The sequence below is a fragment of the Hyaena hyaena genome, unplaced genomic scaffold (assembly GCF_003009895.1).
Source record: "Hyaena hyaena isolate Hyena2069 unplaced genomic scaffold, ASM300989v1 scaffold_769, whole genome shotgun sequence".
NCBI classification, from domain to species: Eukaryota; Metazoa; Chordata; class Mammalia; order Carnivora; family Hyaenidae; genus Hyaena; species Hyaena hyaena.
In genome coordinates, this window is record NW_024081401.1 from 741290 (window position 1) to 762320 (window position 21031).

At 46.8% G+C, this 21031-nt stretch overlaps 2 protein-coding genes across 4 annotated transcripts; one reads left to right on the forward strand and one right to left on the reverse strand.

The window, feature by feature from the left end:
- The first annotated feature begins 9 nt into the window (after positions 1-9).
- On the forward strand, positions 10-3966 carry RGP1 (RGP1 homolog, RAB6A GEF complex partner 1). 3 transcript variants are annotated; one of them, XM_039218592.1, is made up of 9 exons: positions 10-324; positions 646-780; positions 1149-1285; positions 1553-1636; positions 1741-1890; positions 2163-2309; positions 2518-2645; positions 2853-3042; positions 3561-3966. In XM_039218592.1, the coding sequence occupies exons 2-9, from the start codon at positions 665-667 to the stop codon at positions 3782-3784; spliced, it is 1176 nt and encodes a 391-aa protein (XP_039074523.1). In that variant the 5' UTR covers positions 10-324; positions 646-664; the 3' UTR covers positions 3785-3966. The 3 variants fall into 3 exon arrangements, with proteins under 3 accessions (XP_039074523.1, XP_039074525.1, XP_039074524.1); XM_039218594.1 differs by having other exon boundaries at positions 10-302; XM_039218593.1 differs by having other exon boundaries at positions 10-256.
- Positions 3967-3989: 23 nt separating this feature from the next.
- LOC120221292 (microseminoprotein, prostate associated) lies at positions 3990-5015 on the reverse strand. The gene is made up of 3 exons (XM_039218601.1): positions 4886-5015; positions 4556-4664; positions 3990-4192 (listed from the first exon to the last, which is right to left on the reverse strand). Exons 1-3 carry the CDS (start codon positions 5013-5015, stop codon positions 4012-4014), a joined length of 420 nt encoding a protein of 139 aa, XP_039074532.1. The 3' UTR covers positions 3990-4011.
- Positions 5016-21031: the final 16016 nt, after the last annotated feature.

Here is a 21031-nt window from a genome sequence, read left to right on the forward strand (position 1 = left end):
GGCGCCAGGCCCCCACCCCCCCACCCTGGGTAGGGCGCCGGATCCCGCCGGTTGGTGTCTGGGACAGCGTCTGCGCCCAGGTGCCAGCCCGTGGGAAGGTGACCCAAGGCGGCGGGACAACCCCAGCCCCTTCCGGTCTGGTCAGCTGGGTGTTTCCGGCCGGAAGGCGCTCGGTGGAGAAGGGGGGCTGAAGGGAAGTCCCGCCTCTGTCGCGGACGCCGCCACGCACTTGGCCCGGTCCTGGAGGGGCGGGCAGGTGAGGGCCTCGGTGTGCCGAGACCCCCAGTATTCGACCGTGCGAGGTGCCCGGACTAAGGGCACGAGGTGACGGGCGGCCGTGGCCTTGGGCTGGGATCTGGAACCTGGAGGGAGGTTGGGGAGGCCGGTTTGGGGGTTCCGGCAGGTAGGGGGACTAACTCGGTGCTAAGAGGGGCGGGGGTCTGGAACCCAGAGCGACGTCCTCCCTCTCCTGGGTCACCTGCCACCTGTACTTGCCCTCCACCTCCCCGCACCCCAAATCCAGCCGCTTCCCTCAGACACCGTGCTGGTGACCGCCGGTCTTCTCTGGTCTGGCCCCAAGGTTCGCCGCAGACGCGCCTCCCTGCCATGGTACTGACCTCTGACCCCCCCCTTGTTTCCTTTTAGATCTGATTCCGGAGCTGCCATGATTGAAGTGGTAGCAGAGCTGAGCCGAGGTCCTGTGTTTCTGGCAGGGGAGGCCCTCGAGTGTGTGGTGACAGTCACCAACCCCCTGCCCCCCACGGCCACTTCTGCATCCAGGTGGGGATGCAGATACTGAAGGAGGTGGTTCTTCTGAGAGGAAGCCTGGTTTCTATAGTGCTCAGCTAGAGCTCAGGTTGTCTTGAAGCTACACTACCACCAGCTCATTGCACTCTTGTTGTAGGAAAGGGCCGTTTAACCCAACGTGTGGTTGACAGAGCCCTCCACGCTCCCTTCCTCCCTCCTCCCCCATTTCCACTTTTACCCACAGGATACTTATTTTTAATGGATTCTCCTTGAGGTTCTGGATTCCTTGATTCCTAGGACAGCCACTGTGTTGGTCTCCTCAGACAGGGGTTAGGGAGTTTGGGAGAGCATTTGTGAGGGTAGGAACTCCCCTCTCATGCCTTCTTTTCCTCCTCCCATAGTGAGGCTCTGGCCTGGGCCAGTGCCCAAATCCACTGCCAGTTCCATGCCAGCGAGAGTCGGGTAGCACTACCTCCCCCTGACTCCAGTCAGCCAGAGGTCCAGCCTGAGAGCCAGACTGTCTTTCTACCACACCGAGGTTAGAGATGGGCATTTGCCTTTGGAAGGGGGTGGAGTCATTGTCACCTGAGAATGAATTTGTTAAATTGTTCTAGTGGGTCCTTATAGTCTCTGTCATACTGGCGATGTAGGGGAATGTAATTGTTGCTTTGGGGGTATAAGACCGTTTCTATCTTACAACAAGAAAACAAGACTAGCTTACTTGGGCTGTCCCCACTTGCTGTGCTAGTTTCACCTAGTACTAGACAATGGGTCATTAAATTGCAGTCTTTCTTACCTCTTTTAGGTGAGAGGGGTCAGTGTATCCTTTCCACCCCACCAAAAATCCTTTTCTGTGATCTGAGACTAGATCCTGGAGAGTCCAAATCATGTGAGTGCCTATCTCTTCCCCACCCCTGGATTGCCTTCTAAGGCTCCTGGAGGGAGGACTTCTCTGGCTGCCTCTGGCTGCCCTGACTACTACTTCCCAACTAGACTCCTACAGCGAAGTGCTGCCCATAGAGGGACCACCCTCCTTTCGGGGTCAGTCAGTCAAGTATGTCTACAAACTGACCATTGGCTGCCAGCGTGTCAACTCACCCATCACTTTACTCAGGGTCCCTCTGAGGGTTCTTGTGCTGACAGGTAAGTAAGGATTCCTGGAGGGAAGGGCTGGGGAAGACCCTCACCAAAGCAGAAATGATCTGTAGAGGGCCTGTGAGGGGGGCTGGAGGGGAACTTCCTGGTCTTAGTAAAGGTGCAAGGCAGGGGGGGGGGTGAGTTTCTGGAGAATAGGTTGAAATGTGTACCTGGGGCGTGTCTCGCTTACCTTTAGCCTTCACGGGTTGGAGTCTAAAACCCCAACCTCTACTGTCTATTCCCTCCTGGCACTATCTTTCCATCTGTTCTCTCTGTAGGCCTTCAAGATGTGCGGTTTCCCCAGGATGAGGCTGTAGCCCCATCTAGTCCATTCTTGGAGGAGGATGAAGGTGGAAAGAAGGATTCGTGGCTAGCCGAGCTGGCTGGGGAGCGTCTCATGGCTGCCACGTCCTGCCGCAGCCTCCGTGAGAATTCTTTCACAATTGTCCCCCCGCCCCCATCCCTCCATAGTATTACTGCGTCAGACAGATATTCTTAATTGCCATATACTTCTGAGGATTCACTGATATCTCATCCCACATTAGAAAGAAAAACCCCACCTTGGCCTCTGGCTCCCAGCCCTAGGTACTCCCCAGTGTGGACTCCAAGCTTATAGTGTCCCATTCTCCCCAGATCTATACAATATCAGTGATGGCCGAGGAAAAGTTGGGACATTTGGCATCTTCAAATCTGTATACAGACTCGGCGAGGATGTGGTGGGGACCTTAAACTTAGGGGAAGGAACTGTAGCTTGTTTGCAGGTGAGAAGGAAAGGGAATTTTGGGGTGCTGGGCCTGGAGGGCTAGGGAGGAAGGAGGAAGGGCCTCATAAAGAGGGGTGGTATGTAGAAGTGAATAGTGTGGTCACCCAGGGTCCTTTGGTAAAATAGCTTGAGGTTGGACTCAAGCCTCTCACCTAGAGTCTGCATTTCCCAGTGCCTGCTAGCAACTTTCTCTTCTTGCTCCCAGTTTTCAGTAAGTTTACAGACTGAGGAGCGTGTACAGCCTGAATACCAGAGGCGCCGCAGGACGGGGGGTGTCCCCTCTGTCTCTCATGTGACCCATGCCCGGCACCAGGAGTCCTGCTTGCATACAACCAGAACCAGCTTCTCCCTCCCCATCCCTCTCAGCTCCACCCCAGGCTTCTGCACAGCCATTGGTGAGACCCTGACCGTCATCGGAGGGGGGAAGCGAGTAAAATGCTGTATTTAGGTAGAGTGTAGTGGGTCTTGGTTCCTAGCAAACCCCTGGACACACCCACACCCAGCTTCTGACCCTTAACACTTTCTTGGACGTTCAGCCTGTTTCCTAGATGCACTAACTCCTAAATTCTTAAGAGCTTTCAGATGTTCTTCACTACCCCTATCAGCTGAGACCCTGTGATGCACTGGTCTCTGATTCCCAGCGTGTTTACTTTAATCTACTAAGTCTTGACTGTTCCACACTTAGATTGTTAGATGCTTGACCCTGGTATCCTTGATTGACACGTTTCTAGTAAACACTAGATTTCTTTAGAGAAATCCCTATCCTAGCCCTGTGATTTCTTCCCTCTTCCCTTCTTCCTGAATACTGTTGTTTTTTGTTTTTGTTTTTGTTTTTCATTCGCTAACCACATCCTGCATTGGTTTTTACTCCTGGCTTCTAATGCCTCCCCACCTTTATCTTTTTTTCCCACAGTGTCCCTGAAGTGGCGATTGCATTTTGAATTTGTAACATCACGAGAACCAGGTTTGGTGCTCCTCCCTCCCTTGGAACAGCCGGAGCCTGTCACCTGGACAGGGCCTGAGCAAGTGCCCGTAGACACCTTCAGCTGGGACCTCCCAATCAAGGTGCTGCCCACAAGCCCTACCCTGGCCTCATATGCAGCCCCAGGGCCCAGCACCAGCACCATAACCATCTGAAACTGACTCACCGCGACGCTCTCTTTCTTCAGGATATGGAGAACTCGGCACCTGGACTCTATAGTAGGGCCCGTTTTCCCCACCTGGGTCCAGGGGCATGGACAATGAGAGGCAGTCTTTCAGCTGTAGCATTAATTTATTTATTCAGAATAAATTGGCAGCTGCTAGTGGTTTCCCTGGAAGTGGCAGCAGCAGTGGGCAGTTAGCAGAAGGGTGATTGGTTGAGTTTAGCTGGAGTGGGGAGCGGGAGCCCCAGGAGCAGGGGTGTTGGCTGAGCCCCATTCAGGGTCGGGCCCTCCGCCTTTGCAGGGCAGCCGAGGGTCAGATTTTTGCACCAGGGAGAATTGACAGGTTCCTGCCTCCTGACGTACCTCACACTCCGCGGGGAAGTCGATGGGATGCTGAGACCTGGGGAAGCAAAGCGTGGGAAAGGAGTCGGCACGGTGAAGGCCCCTTTATCCCTGCCCCACTTTCCCTCTCTGCCAGCATTCCTCCCATGTCTTCAGTGCCCTCTTGGTCCCCGTGACTAAGCTCTCGCCTGCCATATATGGATTTTTTTCATTTCATAGCAGAAATATTTTCCCTCCAGACCGCCCCCTACATCCCTCACTTTGTAGCTTGCAGCCTTCTTTCTCTCTTGTTGGTACCTTCAGGTTTGGCCAGCCTCATACCTCTATTCTATTCATTCTCGCATCACAACAGTCGGGTTATAACCTGGCCATCCCTCACTCACGTTCAAGCCATTCTCCCTGGCCATCTGTGGGCACTCACGTGTCACAGCAGCCCACACCGACGGGATGCAGACAGGTACAATGGAAACAGTCCTTGCGAAGCCAAGACTCACCCAGGGTAAAATATTTCCCTTCATAGTGGCAGGGGGCTAGGGAAGAACAGGAGATGTTAGGGTGGGGGGAGTTGGTGGTGGCAGACAGAATCGCTTGTGGTCTGCCGTGGGAGAAAGTAAGTGCGTATCACCCCCGTATTTAGTCTATTTCCGAGTTGGAGGGAGTCTGGGTTTTCCGATAGAAGATCATCTCTAAGCCCCTTCTCATCCCAGCTCCCTCTGCCCTCGTCCTTTACTAATGCCTCCCCCAGCTTTACCTTGAGCTTGGAAGTAGCACTTGCTGTGGACTCCTGGCTGCTGGAGGAGCAGAGATATCACCAAGCAGATGATCCCCCAGCTCCCCAGGACTCCCTTCGCCTGTCCAGTCCAGAGCATCATTAGGGTCATTCCTGCAGCACAGCCCTCTCGATCCCTTCTTGGCCTCTGTTCAGACTACTCTGGTCTTGTCTCTGTGGCTTTTCTTTGTTTTTCTCCTTGGGTCTTAGTTTCTGTCTGTCTCCCCTGGGCTCCTGTCTCACACCATCTCCTTGCCCTCTGCTCTCACAGGCTTGGGATGTTTATAAAGTGAGGACCCTGGCCCCCTGCTGAGCAGAGCTGGAAAAGCTGTAACTCTGTTTCCTGAGGTGAGGGCATGAAAACAAGAGGTCTAGCTTTAACAAGCTGTGAGAGCTGATTCATGCGCCGGCACAGCGAGGGGGAGGGAGGTGGCCATGGAAGGGGCACTGGAATGGGCACTTCCCCAGCAAGGAGGTGGGAGGGGTGAGGGCCCCCAGGTGGTCCCCACATCTCTTCCCTGACCTGGAGAGAAGGAAGCATTCCACCCCGCCCCCAACACACACATACACGCCGGGGGTGTGTGTGCTGGGATCCCTGCCTGGACCGGAGGGAGGCATTTCCTGGGGATGGCTAATCCTGCGCTCCAGCCAAACCCAGGAGCTGCAGTAGGGTGCGACGGCCAGAGGCTCCGGGAGAGCGAACAGGCACCTGGAGTGGAGAATGTTTCTCTCAGACCCTAGGGCAGAGTCTCCCTGAAGTGTGCTAGAGACATGGGCGCCCCTCCGAGACGGGGAGGTGGGTGTCTCTTGTGCACCGGCATACTGGGGATGCGTCATCCATTGCTCAGTACCCCCAAACATACAGCAGTTGCAAGATCTTCCCATATCTGGGGATGGTTCTTTTAAGGAGGAACATCTCTAAATGTTCTAATGGTAAGAGTCACTCCAGTTTCCCAGAGGCACCTGTCTTTCCTCTAAGAACCAGAATTGAGGAATCCTGGGACATCCTCCTTTGGGTTTCCTGTAGGTTCTAAAACACCCCAAGATGGGTGAGTAAGACTGTAGGTTATAGAGTCAGACTACTTGAATTCAGATCCTGATTCCACTTAAGAGCTGTGTGACCTTGGGCAAGCTACTTCAACCCTCGAAGCCTTTTTCCTTACCTTTAAATTGGGATAGTAATACTAACTCATAGGGTTGTTGTGAGGCCTTAAACGAGAAGGTGCATGTAGTGCTTTTAGCACTGTCTCTGGCACATGAACCTCAGAAAATATTAGCTGCTGCGGTTGGTGCTAAAGCTCAGATAAAACGAGTAGACATTCCTTTGTTTGAATGACATCGAGCAGCTCTGCACAGCTGAGGACTTCTGTCCGGGGCTGCTGTCTCTGGTCACAGACTTCTGCCCTTTGTGCATTCATGCTCCATGTCATCCTTACCACCTCTGGTTTAGAAAAAGTGTTGCCGACAAACCCACTTTGCCTAGGTCAGTCAATACCTCAATTCTGCCCTGGGGAGGAGGTGTCATTTTCTCCTCCTTCCAGGTAACATCGGAACCCCTGCTTTTCTCATTAGGATTTTGATCCGTTTCTTCCCACTCCCACTCTTGTGAACTTTCAAGTTCTCCTATGTGACCACTCGAATGCTGGCCATCTCTTTAGGATTCACGACCCTCTCTTTCACTGTACCGCGCTCCAGAGACCCTTTTCTAGCTCTTCCTCTCCTGTCCAGAGGGAATGTCACTTTGACATTCTGTTTTTCCTTCTAAGTCTCCAGTCCATTTTACCGCAAGAGTCCCATTCCCTGCCACCCGGTGGATCAGGTATAACTACCTTTGGCTGACGTTTTTAGAGGGCCACCCTGCCTCTCACCTCTTTATTCAGAAACAACTTCATCTGTCCACCTCAGACCCCCTATCTGTCCTCTTCCAAGTAGATGGCTTAAGCGGATGGAGATGCCAACTCTATGTACCACATGTTCACCCTAGTCAGGTCTGTTACCCTATTTCAGAAGAGTAGCAAGAGAAAAAAGAAAACTTCCGGTTGAAGCAGGGTGCCTTGAGGTAGGCTGGCGTGTGGGGGGCATGACCCTGGACTGCTCTCTTGGCTGGAGCAGGTGGATTAGAAGGCCTTCCTAGCAAGCACAAGGGCCCAGAAATCTTGTCAGTGGTCAGTGGCTCTGCTGCTACCTTTCTGGGGAAAGGGGCCATGCCGATCCCCTGGAAATCTGGGCCACAGAAAGCCTTTTGCTCCTGCAACCTGGAGCCGACCCAGTAGGGGGCAGACACGACTGGGGAGCTAGGAATCTTGAAGATGGTGCTGATGCTGGGAGGTAAAAGGGGCCCAGTAGGGATTGGTGTGTGTGAGGTATTGGGGACAGCAGTGGGAGCTGCCTGTAATGGGGATGAGGTAGGCATATGGGCAGGAGTAGGGGGCTTCTAGGAAGAAAGCCTGGGGCTGAGCCAGGATCCTTCTCCCAGAATTTGGGGCGGGGGGGCGTGTCGGGAGGTATTGGTTGAATCCACTTGCATTCCTGTTGGTGCGCGCACTCTTGTGTGCGACTCTGTAGCCGCATGGGCCTGGAGGCCACGCTTGTGGTTGCTGTGTGTATGCTTATGTATAGGAGAGGTCAGTGGTTAGGGCCCAACTCTGGTTTCTGGGGCCGCGGCCGTCGGGAATGCCAGTTGCGGGGGGCGCGGCCAGGAGGGGGCGATTGGCGCGCACTCTCAGTGCGCGCGCGGGGACAGAAAAAACATCCGCCGGAGGCCCGGCCGGGCGGCGCTCCAGCAGTGCCAGGCAGGTGCGCTAGGCGAGGAAGTGAGCGCATTCCGGCCCCCCGGCCTGCCGCCGGTGAGTCACCGCCGACCCCCGCTGCCCGCCGCCGGATAGGAGGGACCGTGGGGAGGTTCGGGTGGCTGGGCGGGGGGACCCCGGCAGGGTTACCGAAGCGCTGGGGAGAGAGTTAAGGGGGAAGGGGTCCTGTGGGGTCCCGGTCCTGGTTTCACCCCAGGCGCAAAACCCCTAATAGACACCGAGTACGGAACCCGTGACTGAATGGAGGCAGGCAGGGAACCTCCCTTGGGAGAATCTAGGAGCAGAAAGAAGGCCCCAGAGAGCTCGTGTGGGGAGGGAAAGGGACCCTGGGCAAAACAGCAAGTGGGTGAGGCTGTCGGGGAGGGGAGGAGTGCGGGGCCGTGGAGCGAGAGCGCGGTGCACTGGGGCGCTGGAGGACCGCAGCGCCAGTGTAGGCCTTGGCGAGCCAGAGCCTGTAGATGGAAGGAGACTTCCACATCAGGTAGGAAGGTGGAAATGGCCAGACCTCAGGCCTGAGGTCTGACAAGAGACCTGTGTGCTCGGACAGTGGAAGGTAGGTTTAAGGGGTGGCGGGACTTAAGGTTATGTAGATACCCTGTGGCCAAGTCATTAAAGGCTTTGAATGCTGGGATGAGGACTCTAGATCTGGCCTTGAATGTGGCATCGATAGCCTCTGAGTAAGAAGAGTAGTGACTGACTTAAAGGAAAGGTTATCTGTGTCTGAACATTACTGCCTGCCATTCCGTCTTTACCAAAGAATTAGGCATGGATATGCTGATTTTTATAGTCATTTAACATTGTGTAACTGGCTTTATCAAATGATTAAATGTTGGATTTTTTAAAATAGTGAAGTTGAGAAATCTGATTCAGTATTTCATTTAAAACCCAAAGAGCGGCTATTAATATCAATAGCAATATCGCGACATTGACATTGTTGTGTTTTTGTGCCCTTTTTCTCACAGTGACTTGAGTGAATTCTGTTCCTAGTGCCTCAGTCTTGTATCAGCACAACACTTCTAGTTTCCCCCTCCCTCATCTTATGGTCTCTATTTTTAAATTATTGTTATTTTTTTATTTACTTCTGAGAGCGTGAGAGCAGGGGAGGGTCAGAGAGAGAGGGAGATACAGAATCTGAAGCAGGCTCCAGGCTCTGAGCTGTCAGCACAGAGCTCGATGCAGGGCTCAAACTCACGAGCTGTCAGATCATGGCCTGCGCCGAAGTCAGGCACCCAACTGACTGAGTCACCCAGGCACCCCAGGGTCTTTATTTTTAACCTAAACTTTTTTCTGTGCAGCCCTTTAAACTGTCCTATAAATCCTAAACCAGATAAAAACATTCCTTAGAGTGGGGCATTGGGCTATATAGTATACAAAGACAAATGACCCAGTTTTATGTATATATTAGGTTACTTATTTATTATCTTCAGTGCACGTGTATGTAACTATGGAGTTTCTGTGTTTAGCCTGTGGTCGTTAAAAAGAGAAAGCTAAAGCTGTTTTATTCACAACAGCACTTATTCATCTCATATCTAAAATCAACCCTACGATGGTATCTGGTGCTTGGCTCAGAAACTGACACTAATTTTATCAAGATCTTTATAATTTTTTTAAATCTTGGGCCAAAGGCAATTCCAGGAATTAGGATCTTAATAGTTTATTTTAAAGATCTTTAAATCCTGCAGTTGCCTTTGGCCCCAAACAGAATCTGGGTCAGTTAATTTTATAAAAAGAAAATAATTTACTAACTTGGGCCCTGCTGCTTTGTCCTATGCTGTTTCAGTCCCAGCCCTACCTTATCCCAGTGGCTTTTGCCTTCATTCCTTCTTTGTTCTGCTGGGCATCTTTAGAGGAAAACTTCGCACCAACTTCCTCTACCATAAATTCTCTCCCTTCCTTCAGCTCTACACTGCTCTTTGCCAATGTACACCACTACTTTTTCATTGATTTTTTTTTTTTTTTTTTTTTAAGCTTACAGCCCTTTCTGGCTCTTTTCCATCTTTAACACTCTCTTGTTGAAATATCTTTTCCTCCTTTCTGTTTGGTAAGATCTTAGATTTTTAAAAGATTGGATTTTATTATTTATTTTGCATGATCTGTCTTCCTTCCTCTTCTCTCACCTTTTTTTTTTTTTTTTTTAATGTTTTATTTATTTCTGAGAGAGAGAGACCGTGTGAGCAGGGGAGGGTCAGAGAGAGGGAGACGCACAATCTGAAACAGGCTCCAGGCTCTGAGCTGGCTGTCAGCACAGAGCCTGATGCAGGGCTCAAACCCATGAACGTTGAGATCATGACCTGAGCTGAAGTCAGACGCCCAACCGACTGAGCCATCCAGGTGCCCCACACCCTTTTTCTGACTTGAGGTTGTTTGTAAACCCTGTTATGCTTACTTTAACCAACGCTTCAACCTCCCCCTTGTGATTAAGCATTCTCCCTCTAGGTACAGCAGAAAACGCTTAGGTTTCCACTATTTTTGCTACAAGAAAAGAAGTTTTCAAATTTACATCTACTTCAGCCTCTTCTTCCAACATTTTGCATCCAGAAGCATGACGTGGTCAATTGTAAAGTCCATTGAGTGACTCCATGTAAGCCTGATGTTACACTAGGCACTGAATAGTGAATTTCCTCAGTGATTGCCAACAATAGATGTTATCACATGCATTCGTGTGGGTTCTCTTGTGTAGATGTATATGCTAAAATGCGCAGGTAATATAACAAGTCAGTATATGTGTATATGTATGTATGTGTATGTGTTCAGTATGTGTCAGTATATGTGTATATGTTCAGTATATTACATTATGATCAAGCTAAGTACATTTTGGGGTGGAAGATGAGGATGGGTAAGTCAATAGCTAGGATAGAAGGTTAAGAGACATCATCCTTTGTCATTCTGTAGTCAGATGAGAAAGATGAGTGGAGCCATTCCTATGCAGATGAGATCACATGAAGGGGGCTGATTTTCAGGAGTTGTGAGAGATAAGAAGTAATCGGTTAGTGAATGGCAGGAGGATAGGATAGAGGGGCCAGAGTCCCAAGAACATTCCTATACTCGGCCTGGTACTCTCTGGCAGAGAATAGAAAAGATTGTCTGGTTGTAGTAGTGATTTCAACTATGATCAAGTTTCCATTAATAACCCTACTTGAAGTTTTCTACCATGTCTCTGTGCCATTGGAAGTATTCTTAACAAGTTCTTATAATTTTTTCTCCTTACAAATCATTACATTCATGGTAGCCCCTACCACCAGTAACTAACTCCTAGCTAACCACCATTAATTTTGACTAAATTACCTGTCTAATTACATTTTTCATTGCTCCTGGCTGCTCTACAATCTGTAGCAGTAGTGACTTTTAAAATTCTGTTTATGACTCTCACTTTTATTTATAAATTGCTCTTAAAACTATAGACTCAAAACAAGATACTTAGAAGACATCTAGTTCTTTGTTCCCTCTGAAAGATGATCAAGTTGGTCTTTGCTTGCCTCTCTATATTGAATAAAATGGATTACTTCCTCCTGGGTCAGAGGCTGCCCCTTCTACTGTTAATCTGGGTCAAGTTGCTAGAGGGTTGTTAAACTGAAATCTGACTTGTTATAGCATCTCCTTTTTCCCCTTAGTTCTGTCCTTTGAAATGATATGGAAGAAATCGACTTGTTTTTCAGTGTGGCAGCTCTTTAAAGATTTGAAAAGCGTTTGTTTTTTGTTAGCTATTTGTCTAAGCTTTTTTCTTTACTCTAGTATTGTCCAATAGAACTTTCTGTGATGATGGAAATGTTCTTTACCTGTCCTGGATAATCTGTAGCCACTAGTCACGTCTGGCTTTTGAGCACTTGAAATATGGCTCAAATGACTGAGGAATGGAATTTTAAATTTTGGTTAATTTAAATGTAAATAGCCAAATGAGGTGAGTGGCTGTTGTGTTAGTACAGCTCTAAACTCAGAGTTAGTATGTTGTCATATTGCTCTTTTGGCTGCTCCAGAAATCTTATGGTCACTCCAAAAAATGGTAAAAATGTGTGTAATTGCCCTCTTGGTCTGCCTAAAGGCCAGGCTTCTGAGACTGGGAAAAAATACAAACCCAAAGCCCTGATGACTAATGTCAGTTTTTATTGAAGGAGTAGAAGATGAAGGTTAGAATCCCATCTCTCATATCCCAAAAACAATGCTTAAAAAAAAAAAAAAATCCTCAGAGTTAAGCATCCAATTCTTGATCTCACCTCATAATCTCACGGTTTATGAGATCAAGCCCTGCCCTGCATCGGGCTCTGTGCTGACAGCACAGCTGGAGCCTACTTGGGATTTTCTCTCTCTTCCCGTCCCTCTGCTCCTCCCCTGCTCACGCTCGCTCTCATTCTCTATCAAAATAAATAAATGTTAAAAGACCCGGGGAGGGGGGCGGAGGAGCGGCGCCTGGGTGGCTGAGTCGGTTAAGCATCCGACTTCGGCTTAGGTCATGATCTCACCATTCATGGGTTCGAGCCCTGCGTCAGGCTCTGTGCTGACAGCTAACTTAGAGCCTGCAGTCTGTTTCAGATTCTGTCTCCCTCTCTCTCTGACCCTCCCCTGCTCACGCTGTCTCTCTCTTTCTCAGAAATAAATAAAACATTAAAAAAATTTTTTTGAAGGGAGGGATATCCTCATTTAATCTCTTTCCCAAAGAGAAAGAGCCCTTAAAGTCCCTCTCTGTCAAGTGGCTAATTAATCTCTCCCTTCTCTTTTCCTTTCTTTCCCCAAAGAAAAATATTTTCTCCTCCTCTTTGAACCTTACTTCTCTATTCTGAGTACCACACTCTTCTCATTTGAGAAGAGTTCTTACCTGTGCTCCTCTTCAACTTCGCTTCCCTTCCCTTTTAGTATGTTTGCTTGGGAAAATCAAGGAACTTTCCCCCTACCTATCTTTCTAGGGGTGGGGCTCAGGAGTGGGAGATTAGGACTAGATCATAAATAATATTTTTTCCTTCCTCACATAATTCCTGACCTCCTAGGAGTTCTCTTGTTTTCTTATCATTGCTGAAGAGTTTTTATTTAGCATTCTTTTACAGAAGAATCTCTGTTGTCTTCTTTCATTCCATATCTCTGCTTGACACATCCTAATAAAGCTCCTTCTTCACAGTTCCTTTATTCATCCTTTTTCTTTTTCTTTTTTTTTTTTGACTTATGTGATTTTTTAATAGACTTATCTTCTCTTTACCAATCTTCTACATATGGAGGGGCTGTATCCATTGAGGGAGTGGCATTCTTTTCCCACTGTTGTCACCCAATGCCTGGTCCTCCCTTGATTTCCCCTTTGGCCTATCAGCATTGTCCCTGCCTACCTCCCTTTATCGTCTCTTCTTCTGACCTCCTCCTTATCCGTATCTTTAAGAACATTTACTATTTTTTTATGAATTTTGGGGTCTCATTTTTTCCAGAGGACCTCACATAATTCTCCGTGTTGTGACCTAAAACTGTGTATGTAGCATTGATTTCTGTGGATTAGAGGTGATGGGGTTGAGAGGAAAGTATCCTCAACCATGGGACTGGTGTTTTGGGCTGGATAATCCTTTGTTGTTGGGGGCAGTCCTGTGAACTGTGGGATGTTTACTAGCAGAAATAATCTCCATACGTTGCCAGATGTCCCCCTGGAGGGCAAAATCCACCACTACCCTCCCCGCCTTTGTTGAGAACTACTATGCTGGAATATGGGCTTTCTGAAATGGATAGGTGGTTGTACTTTTTCTCTCCAGCTGCTGATTTGTTTGCTTAGCCTGGGTTTTCAAAAGTACAGTCTTTGTCTTACTTGGTAGGAGGTAGCTTCTTAAAATTGCAGGTTTCTGAGCTCATCCTAGACGTATGGAATCAGAAATATTGGAAGTGGAATATGTAAATCCTATTTTTACAAGACACTACCCCCTCCTCTCCCCTAACCAGGTAATTCTTTTGCCCTAGGCTTGACCCTCCTGTGGCATAACTGCTGCATTACCCACATTTTTTTCCTGCAAATCTTGCTGGCACTCCAGCTTTGCTTCCGCTCTTGGCCCCATGATGCCAACACAAATAAGGAGGCCTCAGGTTACCAGGACAACTGGAGCACAGGAAACCGTAAAGGCTCTGAGCTCCTACAGGCACCATGGACTGTGGCAATGCTGGCTTGATTTCTCCGTAGGGCTCACTCATACTTTCTACTCCCCATTCCCAAACTACCCAGACTGGAGGATACCCAGGCACAATCCACAGACCCTAATTTAAAAAAAATTTTTTTTAATGTTTTATTTATTTCTCGGGGCACCTGGGTGGCTTAGTCGGTTAAGCGTCCGACTTTCGCTTAGGTCATGATCTCGCAGTTCGTGGGTTCGAGCCCCGCGTCGGGCTCTGTGCTGACTGCCAGCTCAGAGCCTGGAGCCTGTTTCAGAGTCTGTGACTCCCTCTCTCTCTGACCCTCCCCTGCTCACACTGCCTCTCTCTCTCCTAGAAATAAATTAAAAAAAAAATTTAATGTTTTATTTATTTCTGAGAGACAGCATGAGCAGGGGAGGGTCGGAGAGAGAAGGAGATACAGAATCTGAAACAGGCTCCAGGCTCTGAGGTAGCTGTCAGCACAGAGCCTGATGCGGGGCTCAAACCTACGAACCGCAAGATTGTGGCCTGAGCCGAAGTCGGACACTTAACCGACTGAGTCACCCAGACATCCCTCCACAGACCCTAATTTTGCAGACCTGGTGGTGGAATATACAATGGGTGGGGAATGAAGAAGGGTGAACGAAGCTTTCTTACTCATACCATTGATATTCCGTGTCATGTTGGTGGTAATTGAATTTTATACTGGTGAGAATTCTATTCATCTGAGAGTTGATGTGATTACAGGCTTTGGAATCAGGATGCATAATATTATACCTATTACTTATAGATGCTTCAGTGGACCTTGAGTCTTGGATCTTTTTGGATCCCTGGATAGATGTTTTCACAATTAGCTTTGGGTCAAAAGTATTAGCTATCTTCTTCTGATAAACTGAGAACAGCTAATATTTAGCAGGAAAAGAATGGTTACCAGATAATGAGTTTGAATTCTATTTACATTTCATTATAAAGCTAGTCATTCGTTTTAAGAAGGATCATCTGGTTTGATTAAATCTCTAAAGCCATGAATAAATAAAAATTTACTTGCACATCTGAGCACTGAGATGCTTGGGAAATGTTGAATTGCTCCAGAACTGGAGTCGGCCACCTCTGTGGAGCATCATGACAGGTCAGAGCAAGAGGGAGTAACGGGTGATAAGGCTGACTTGATAGCTCTTTTCAAGTAGTTGAAGGATTCTCCTGTGGAGGAGGGGTTAGATTTACTTGCTTTTGTTCCAGAAGGTAGAGTAAGCAAGCACCTTTATTTCAGATGACAGTGATAGAGGGATAGACTTTGGTTCTGTAAGCAAGAGTGTTTGATTAATTGGCTGACCTCAAATTGGAATGAGCCGAATTGTTTATCAATTATTTGTGACGGTATTGTTTATCTGGAGGATAGAGCACTGCTTGCACAAGGTTTGGATGAGATTTGGGACATTAAATTGAGTTTGGCCTGGAAGGAAAAGCAGGCAAATTTATTGGAGGTCAATCTACCCTTTCTATTATATGATTCTGTGGCAACTCTTAAAGTCATTACTGTTTTCCTAGGCACCCCTGCCAAGTTCACCCCCCTGAGTCATTGAATATTAGAGTTGGTAGTAGAGTCTTTAGAAATTTCTCAAGTGTTGTTCTCTAGTCCTCTGGAGATACCTCAAGAATGTCACAGAGGTGGCAGAGAGAAGTGAGGTGAAGGATAGCTGAGGCTCTGAGCCCTTTTCCCTAGGCTTTGGCCAGAACAGTCTTGCCTTTATTTCCCCCTAGGAAAAAAAAAGTATTCCACTGGAAAAAAAAAAATTGTAAAAGCCCTGATATTCTAAGTTCTTCATTTCACTGACAGAGAAACTAAGATATGGAGCAGTGTCTTGCCAGAAGTCACACAGCCAATACATTTCAGAGCTGGAATTCAAATTTAGCTCTTCTAATTCCAGTCTTCAGATCCACTAGTCTAACTTCTTGTAAGTCAGTAAAAATTTCTCTCCATTTCTCTGGTTCCACTATAATCCAGAATTTTATTTCTTCAGATCTACCCCCTGTTAGCCCCTGAACTCCTCTCCCCACTATCCAATCTCTCCTTTTTCTGGTCTATATTATATTCACAGTTGCCTTGTTACTCTTCTTGAAGCATTGTCTTTATCATGAGATCTCCCTGCTGAAGAACCTTCTTTGTACTGCCAAGAAGGACTTTTCAGCCTGACACATTGTTAGTATTCTTTAGGATACTCATTCATTATTCAAGTAGCTGAACTTTTGCCCAAATCTATCCTGTAATTAAGGGGCTATATAAAATAGTGAGATTAACTGAGTCCCACCCCACTTCTAGATACCACTTTTGGCAGGATTTTTGTGTGGAGAGTTTTATTATTTAAATTTATTTGGTTTTTAATTTACATCCAAGTTAGTTAGCATATAGTACAACAATGATTTCATGAGTAGATTCCTTAATGTCCCTTCCCATTTAGCCCATCCCCCCTCCCACAATCCCTCCTGCAACCTTCTGTTGGTTCTCTATATTTAAGAGTCTCTTATATTTTGTCCCCCTCCCTGTTTTGATATTATTTTGTGTGGAGAGTTTTAATCAGGCATGATGAGAAGATGCAAAAGAAATAGAAGATTACAGCTCATACATAGCGAGTTGCACAGCAGTATGTATAATATCCAAATTATATGACACATACATGTATTTGCTTACAAACAAGAATGAGATGTATAGAAAGCTTCTGGAAGAAAATACACCAAGCTGATAATAGATTTTTTTTTTTAAGTTTATTTTTTGAGATACAAGGTAAACAGGGGAGGGGCAGAGAGAGAGGGAGACAGAGAATCCCAAGCAGGCTCCACACTGCCAGCACAGAGCCTGACGTGGGGCTGTGAGATTATGACCTGAGCTGAAACCAAGAGGCAGACGCCAACCAACTAAGCCACCAAGGCACCCCTATAACAGACATTGACTCTAAGGGAGATTGAAAAACAATGGTGGATAGCAGAGGCAGGGGGACTTAAAAGATTTATTTCTCCACTGAAGAGAGCCTCACAGGATGGAAGGGAGACGTAAGGAACCAGGCTTGGAACTGCCAACTGCCTTGCTTGGTTTTGGTAGAGGGAGGGAAAACTTGATTTTACTCTCCCAACAAATGTGCACACAGAACGGGAGAGTTAATTGCCTGAAATGACATCAGAGTACTCTTAGGAAGTGGGCATGGATGCTGGGAACTAGAAATGACAAATGTCCACTGAATTCATCACTCTTGCCCTCATTTCTTTTCTTTTTTTTTTTTTTTTTTAAGTTTATTTTGAGAGAGAGAGCACAAGCGGGGAGGAACAGAGAGAGAGGAAGAGAAAGAGAATCCAAAGCAGGTTCCACACTGTCAGTGCAGAGCACGACATGGGGCTTGAACTCAAACTGCAAGATCATGACCTGAGCCGAAATCAAGAGTCAGATGCAACCAACTGAGCTACCCAGGCACCCCTCTCCCCGCCCCGCCCATTTGTTATCTACACCTCCATCCCTAGACCTTTCTTTACTTTTGGCTTAATTCAAGTCCTGTGGTGTGGTTTTAACATTTACTAGGGATTTTGGTGTAACAAGTTAAGAGGATGAGAGTGTAAGACAGGGCAGGTAGAGAGGGCAGTTGGCAGGTTTTATTTTTGCTTTGTGTCCTTCCTGTGCTTACATGAAAGCTGTTTCAGTGCCCAGCCATTCAAAAAGTGATCATAGGGACGCCTGTGTAGCTCAGTTGATTGAGCAGCTGACTCTTAATTTTGGCTCAGGTCATTTCATGATCTCACGGTCATGGGATCAAGCCCCATGTCAGGGTTTGCACTGAATGTAGAGCCTGCGTGGAATTCTTTCTCTCCCTCTCCCTGTCCCTCCCCCATTCACACATGCTCTCTCACTCTCTATCAAAATAAATTAAAAAAAAATAAAAGTAGGGGCGCCTGGGTGGCCCAGTCTGTTGAGTGATTGAGTGTCTGACTTCAACTCAGGTCATGATCTCGCAATTCCTGAGTTCAAGCCCCACATTGGGCTTGCTGCTGTCAGTGCAGAGCCCACTTTGGATCCTCTGTCCCCCTCTCTCTGTCCCTCCCCTGCTTGCACTCTCTCAGAAATAAACATATGAAAATAAAAAGTGATCATAATAAACATTCATAAGTCAAGTTACAAATAAACACTATCCATCTGACTATTCTAACAACCTGCTTATGGTTGCCAGTTCTTTCCCTACGCCATACGGAGTGTGGCGAGGGAAGCATTTCTGCCCATCTCCCGTGTGTGTGTGTGTGTGTGTGTGTGTGTGTGTGGTGTGTTCCTGACAACACACATGCCATGATTCTCCACCCCCTTTGGAAGGTCCAGCCCCCAATCAGAGTATGTATTAAAAGTGTTTTGTTTTCCTACTGTGGGGATTCTTCACTTTTGAAGCATTAACCTTCTGATAAAAAATAGCTTTGGGGGCACCTGGGTGACTTAGTTGGTAAAGTGTCTGACTTTGGCTCAGGTCATGATCTCATGGTTCGTGGGTTCGAGCCCCACGTTGGGCTCTGTGCTGACAGTTTGGAGTCTGGAACCTACTTCGGATTCTCTGTCTCCCTTTCTCTCTGCCCCTCCCTGTATGTGCTCTATCTCTCAAAAATAAATAAATATTAAAAAAAATAGCTTTCTTCAGCCGTTACCCTTGCTTAGGGCTGATTTTTTTATTTTTATTTTTTAAGTAAATATATTTCATTCATTCATTCATTCAAGTGAGCAAGGGGCAGAGAGTGAGAGAGAGAGAGAACCTCAGGAGGGACAAAGAGAGAAGCAGAGCTCATTCAAAGAGAGACTCGTGCTCATCCAAAGTGGGGCTCAAGTTTATGTGATGTGAGACCTGAACACATGAACTGTGAGATCATGACCTGAGCCAAAGTCAGATGCTTAATGACGGAGCTACCCAGGCACTCTAAGCCTGGCTTTTTAATTATTATTAAAAAAATATTTTTAATGTTTATTTTCTAGAGAGTGACAGAGCACAAGTGGGGGAGGGGCAGAGAGAGGGGGAGACACAGAATCTGAAGCAGGTTCCAGGCTCTGAGCTGTCAGCACAGAGCCCGACGTAGGGCTCGGGCCCATGAACCATGGGATCATGACCTGAGCCAAAGTTGGACGCTTAACTGACTGAGCCACCCAGGAGCCCCACCATAAGCCTGATATTTAAAAAATTAAATTAGGTTAATAGGAGAGGGTGTGCAAATTCACTAACTTCTGTGAATTAGAAAACAAATTCTAAGGTACTTCATTTCCACTGGACAGAAAATCCATTTCTCTTGTATGTTTAGAAGGCTGATGGGTAAAGGATAATTCTGTACTGCGTATGGGCTGCTTAACCTCTGTAATGATTTGCTGGCCAGGCACTATTGGTAATAAAAAAGATTAATTCCTTAACTGTTGGAAAATAATTATTTTTTCAACTTTATGGAAATATAATTTACAAGCAAGATGACATAATGTTTTAAGTGTACAATGTAGATGTTTGCACCTATATAATCATCTTCCCACACTAGAATTTTGTTACCCCACACCCCACACAAATTCCATTACCTTTTGCAGTCTCTCCTCACGCTACCCCAGACATCCACTGATTATATTTCTATCACTGTAGATTAGTTTTACGTATTGTAAAGCTTCATATAAATGGAATAATCAGTATGTGTCCTGTTCTTAGCTTCTTTAATTCGGCATTATGTTTTTCATACCCATTCTTGTTTTTGTGTGTATCTGTAGTCTATCACTTTTTATTGCTGAGTAGTATTTCATTGTTGGATATACCACAATATGATATTGAGTTTTTCCATTCATCTGATGGACATTAAGTTTGCTTTCTATTTTTTAAAAAATGTTTATTCATTTGGAGGGAGAAAGCGTGCATATGCCTGCATGCATACACGTGCAAATTAAGGGGGGACAGAGAAGGAGAGAGAATCCCAAGCAGGCTCTGTGCTGCAGCACAAAGCTGATGGAGGGCTCAGTCCCACCAAGTATAAGATCATGATCTGAGTCAAAAATCAAGAGGTCAGAGGTGTAACTGACTGAGCCACCCAGGTGCCCCTGTTTTCCACTCTTTGAAAGCTGCTGTGAACATTCACATACAAGTCTTTCTATGGATATGTATTTGCATTTTTCTTAGATAAGTACTTAGTGAAATTTTAGGTCTTGTAAGTGAATATTTAACCTGATTTTAAAAAGTGCCAAACTTTTCCAAAATGCCTATACAATTTACACTTACCAGCACTGTAGAGAGTTCTAGGTGCTCTGCATCCATCAGACTTGGTACTGTCAGGTTTGTGGTTTTGTTTTTTTTTTTTAATGTTGATTTACTTATTTTGGGAGAGAGGGAGAGAGAGAATCCCAAGCAGGCTCTGTGCTGACAGTGAGATCATGACTTGAGCAGAAATCAAGAGTCGGATGCTTAACAAACTGAGCCACCCAGGTGCCCCTAGTGTTGTCAGTGTTTAAAATCATTCTATTAAAATTTTTATTGTTTATTTTTTTAATGTTTTTATTTATTTATGAGAGAGAGAGAGAGGGAGGCAATGTGAGCAGGGGAGGGTCAGAGAGAGAGGGAGATACAGAATCTGAAGCAGGCTCCAGGCTCTGAGCTAGCTATCAGCACAGAGCCCAGTGGGGGACTCAGACCCGTGAACCGTGAGATCATGACCTGAGCCAAAGTCGGACGCTTACCAATGGAGCCACCCAGGCGCCCCTTTATTGTTTATTTTTGAGAGAGAGAGAAAGAGAGAGAGAGAGAGAGAGGATGTGTGTGCAAGCGGGGGAGGGGCAGAGAGAGAGGGAGACAGAATCTAAAGCAAGCTCCGTGCTGTCAGTGCAGAGCCCAGTGTGGGGCTCGAACTCACAAACTGCGACATCATGACCTGAACGGAAGTTGAATGCTCAACCACCTGAGCCACCCAGGCACCCCAAGGTTTGTAGTGATATCTCATTGTGGTTTTAATTTGCATTTCCCCAGCCATTAATGATATTGGGCATCTTTTCATGTGCTTATTTGCCACCAATATCTCATATTTGGTGAAGTCTATTTAAATCTTTTGCCTATGTAAAACATTGTAATGTTGGTCTTGTTGCTGTAAGAGTTCTTTATATATTCAGAATACAAGTGAGTATGTGACTTGTGAGTATATGTGAGTATATGAATTGAAAATATTCCCCCTAGTCAGTGGCTTGCCTTCTTTTCCT